This window comes from Antrostomus carolinensis, unplaced genomic scaffold (assembly GCF_000700745.2).
Source record: "Antrostomus carolinensis isolate BGI_N321 unplaced genomic scaffold, ASM70074v2 scaffold49519, whole genome shotgun sequence".
Lineage (NCBI taxonomy): Eukaryota > Metazoa > Chordata > Aves > Caprimulgiformes > Caprimulgidae > Antrostomus > Antrostomus carolinensis.
Window position 1 is genome coordinate 1 of NW_010341530.1, and position 1,326 is coordinate 1,326.

General features: G+C 64.9%; 1 protein-coding gene across 1 annotated transcript; it reads left to right on the forward strand.

The window, feature by feature from the left end:
• Window positions 1-279: 279 nt before the first annotated feature.
• On the forward strand, window positions 280-1,284 carry LOC104518627 (thrombopoietin; the record flags this gene model as incomplete). The annotated part of the gene is made up of 4 exons (XM_010176493.2): window positions 280-468; window positions 550-636; window positions 831-995; window positions 1,106-1,284. Coding segments are annotated over exons 1-4 (620 nt in total), but the record flags the coding sequence as incomplete, so codon positions are not given.
• Window positions 1,285-1,326: the final 42 nt, after the last annotated feature.

The window sequence follows — 1,326 nt, forward strand, 5'->3', positions numbered from 1 at the left end:
CTGGCCCGGCTCTGCGCAGGGAGCACAGCTCTGCTTCCTGCCTGCAGCCCAGCCTGGAGTGGAGCCAAACAGCCTGGCACAGACACGTTCGTGTGGCCCCTCAGCACACACCACGGGCATGGAAACCCCAGCTCTCCCCAGAGAGCACCGGGCACTTGTGCTGGCTGACCACAGGGCAGCACCAGGCCATCCTCAGCCCCCCTAGACCTCCCCCTGCACCCCCGCCAAGGGGCCATCAAGGCCACCACTGGGCTGGGGTGAGGGGTTGCTGCTGCAGGCATGGTCCTAGAGCTTCCCAGAGAAGGTGGCATGGTGCCTGAGGTGACCTTGTCCCCCCCAGGACTGCTCCTCCTGACATCCTTCCTCCTGCACATGGAAGAGAGCCGTGCCAGCCCAACACGGCTGGTCTGCGACAACAGACTCATCCAGAAATACATCGGGGAGGCCAAGGACATGGAGAAGAGAGTGGTGAGGATACAGCCCCCCTCCCAAACCCAAGGCCAAGGCCAGCTCCTGGTATCTCACCTCAGCATCTCCTCCCCTCTCTAGGGCCAGTGCCAGGCACTTCCCACGCTCAGCTGCCCCATGGTGCTGCCCTTGGTGGACTTCAGCCTCCAGCAGTGGAGATCCAAATCGGTGAGAGGGGCTGGGAGGATGGTGCTGGCACTGGGGTGCCCACGGGGCTGGGGAAGGAGCAGCCGGGTTGGCACAGGCACCAGAGATGCTGCACAAGATGCCTGTGGGTGTACCTGGTGGCACAGGGGGACCTAGGGTGGGCAGAGGAATAAATTGGGCTCAGGGGCCAGCACTGTCTCTGCCTGCTCCCCCAGAGCGAGACCAAGCGTCAGGAGATCCTCTGCGACCTGGCGCTGCTGGTGGGTGCTGTGGTGGGGGCCCAGAGCCAGGTGACCCAGGAGTGTGGGGCCAGGCAGCTGAGCCAGCTTTACCAACACGCCAACTCCTTCCTCCTGCTCCTGCAGACCTTCAGCGGGGAGGTGAGACCTCCTCCCACCCGAGCCCCACCACCTTGGCACAGGTACCAGCTGCGCTGGGGGGGGGTACGACAGCTTTTGTCACTCCCCTGTGTCCCACTCTCGCCCCTCAGGCAGGACCCTGGGAGCCGGGCTGCTCCCCACGCTCCATGGAACAAACCCACCTCACCAGCATCTTCCTCACCTACCGGCAGCTGGTACAGGGCAAGCTGCGCTTCTTCTTCCACGACGTGGCCAAGGACTTGTGCAGGCAAGGCCAGGGGGGCGGCAGAGACCCCGGGTGCGGGGCCCGGTGAGGCTGCACAGGGTTCCCCTCGATCCCAGGTCGGAGCAA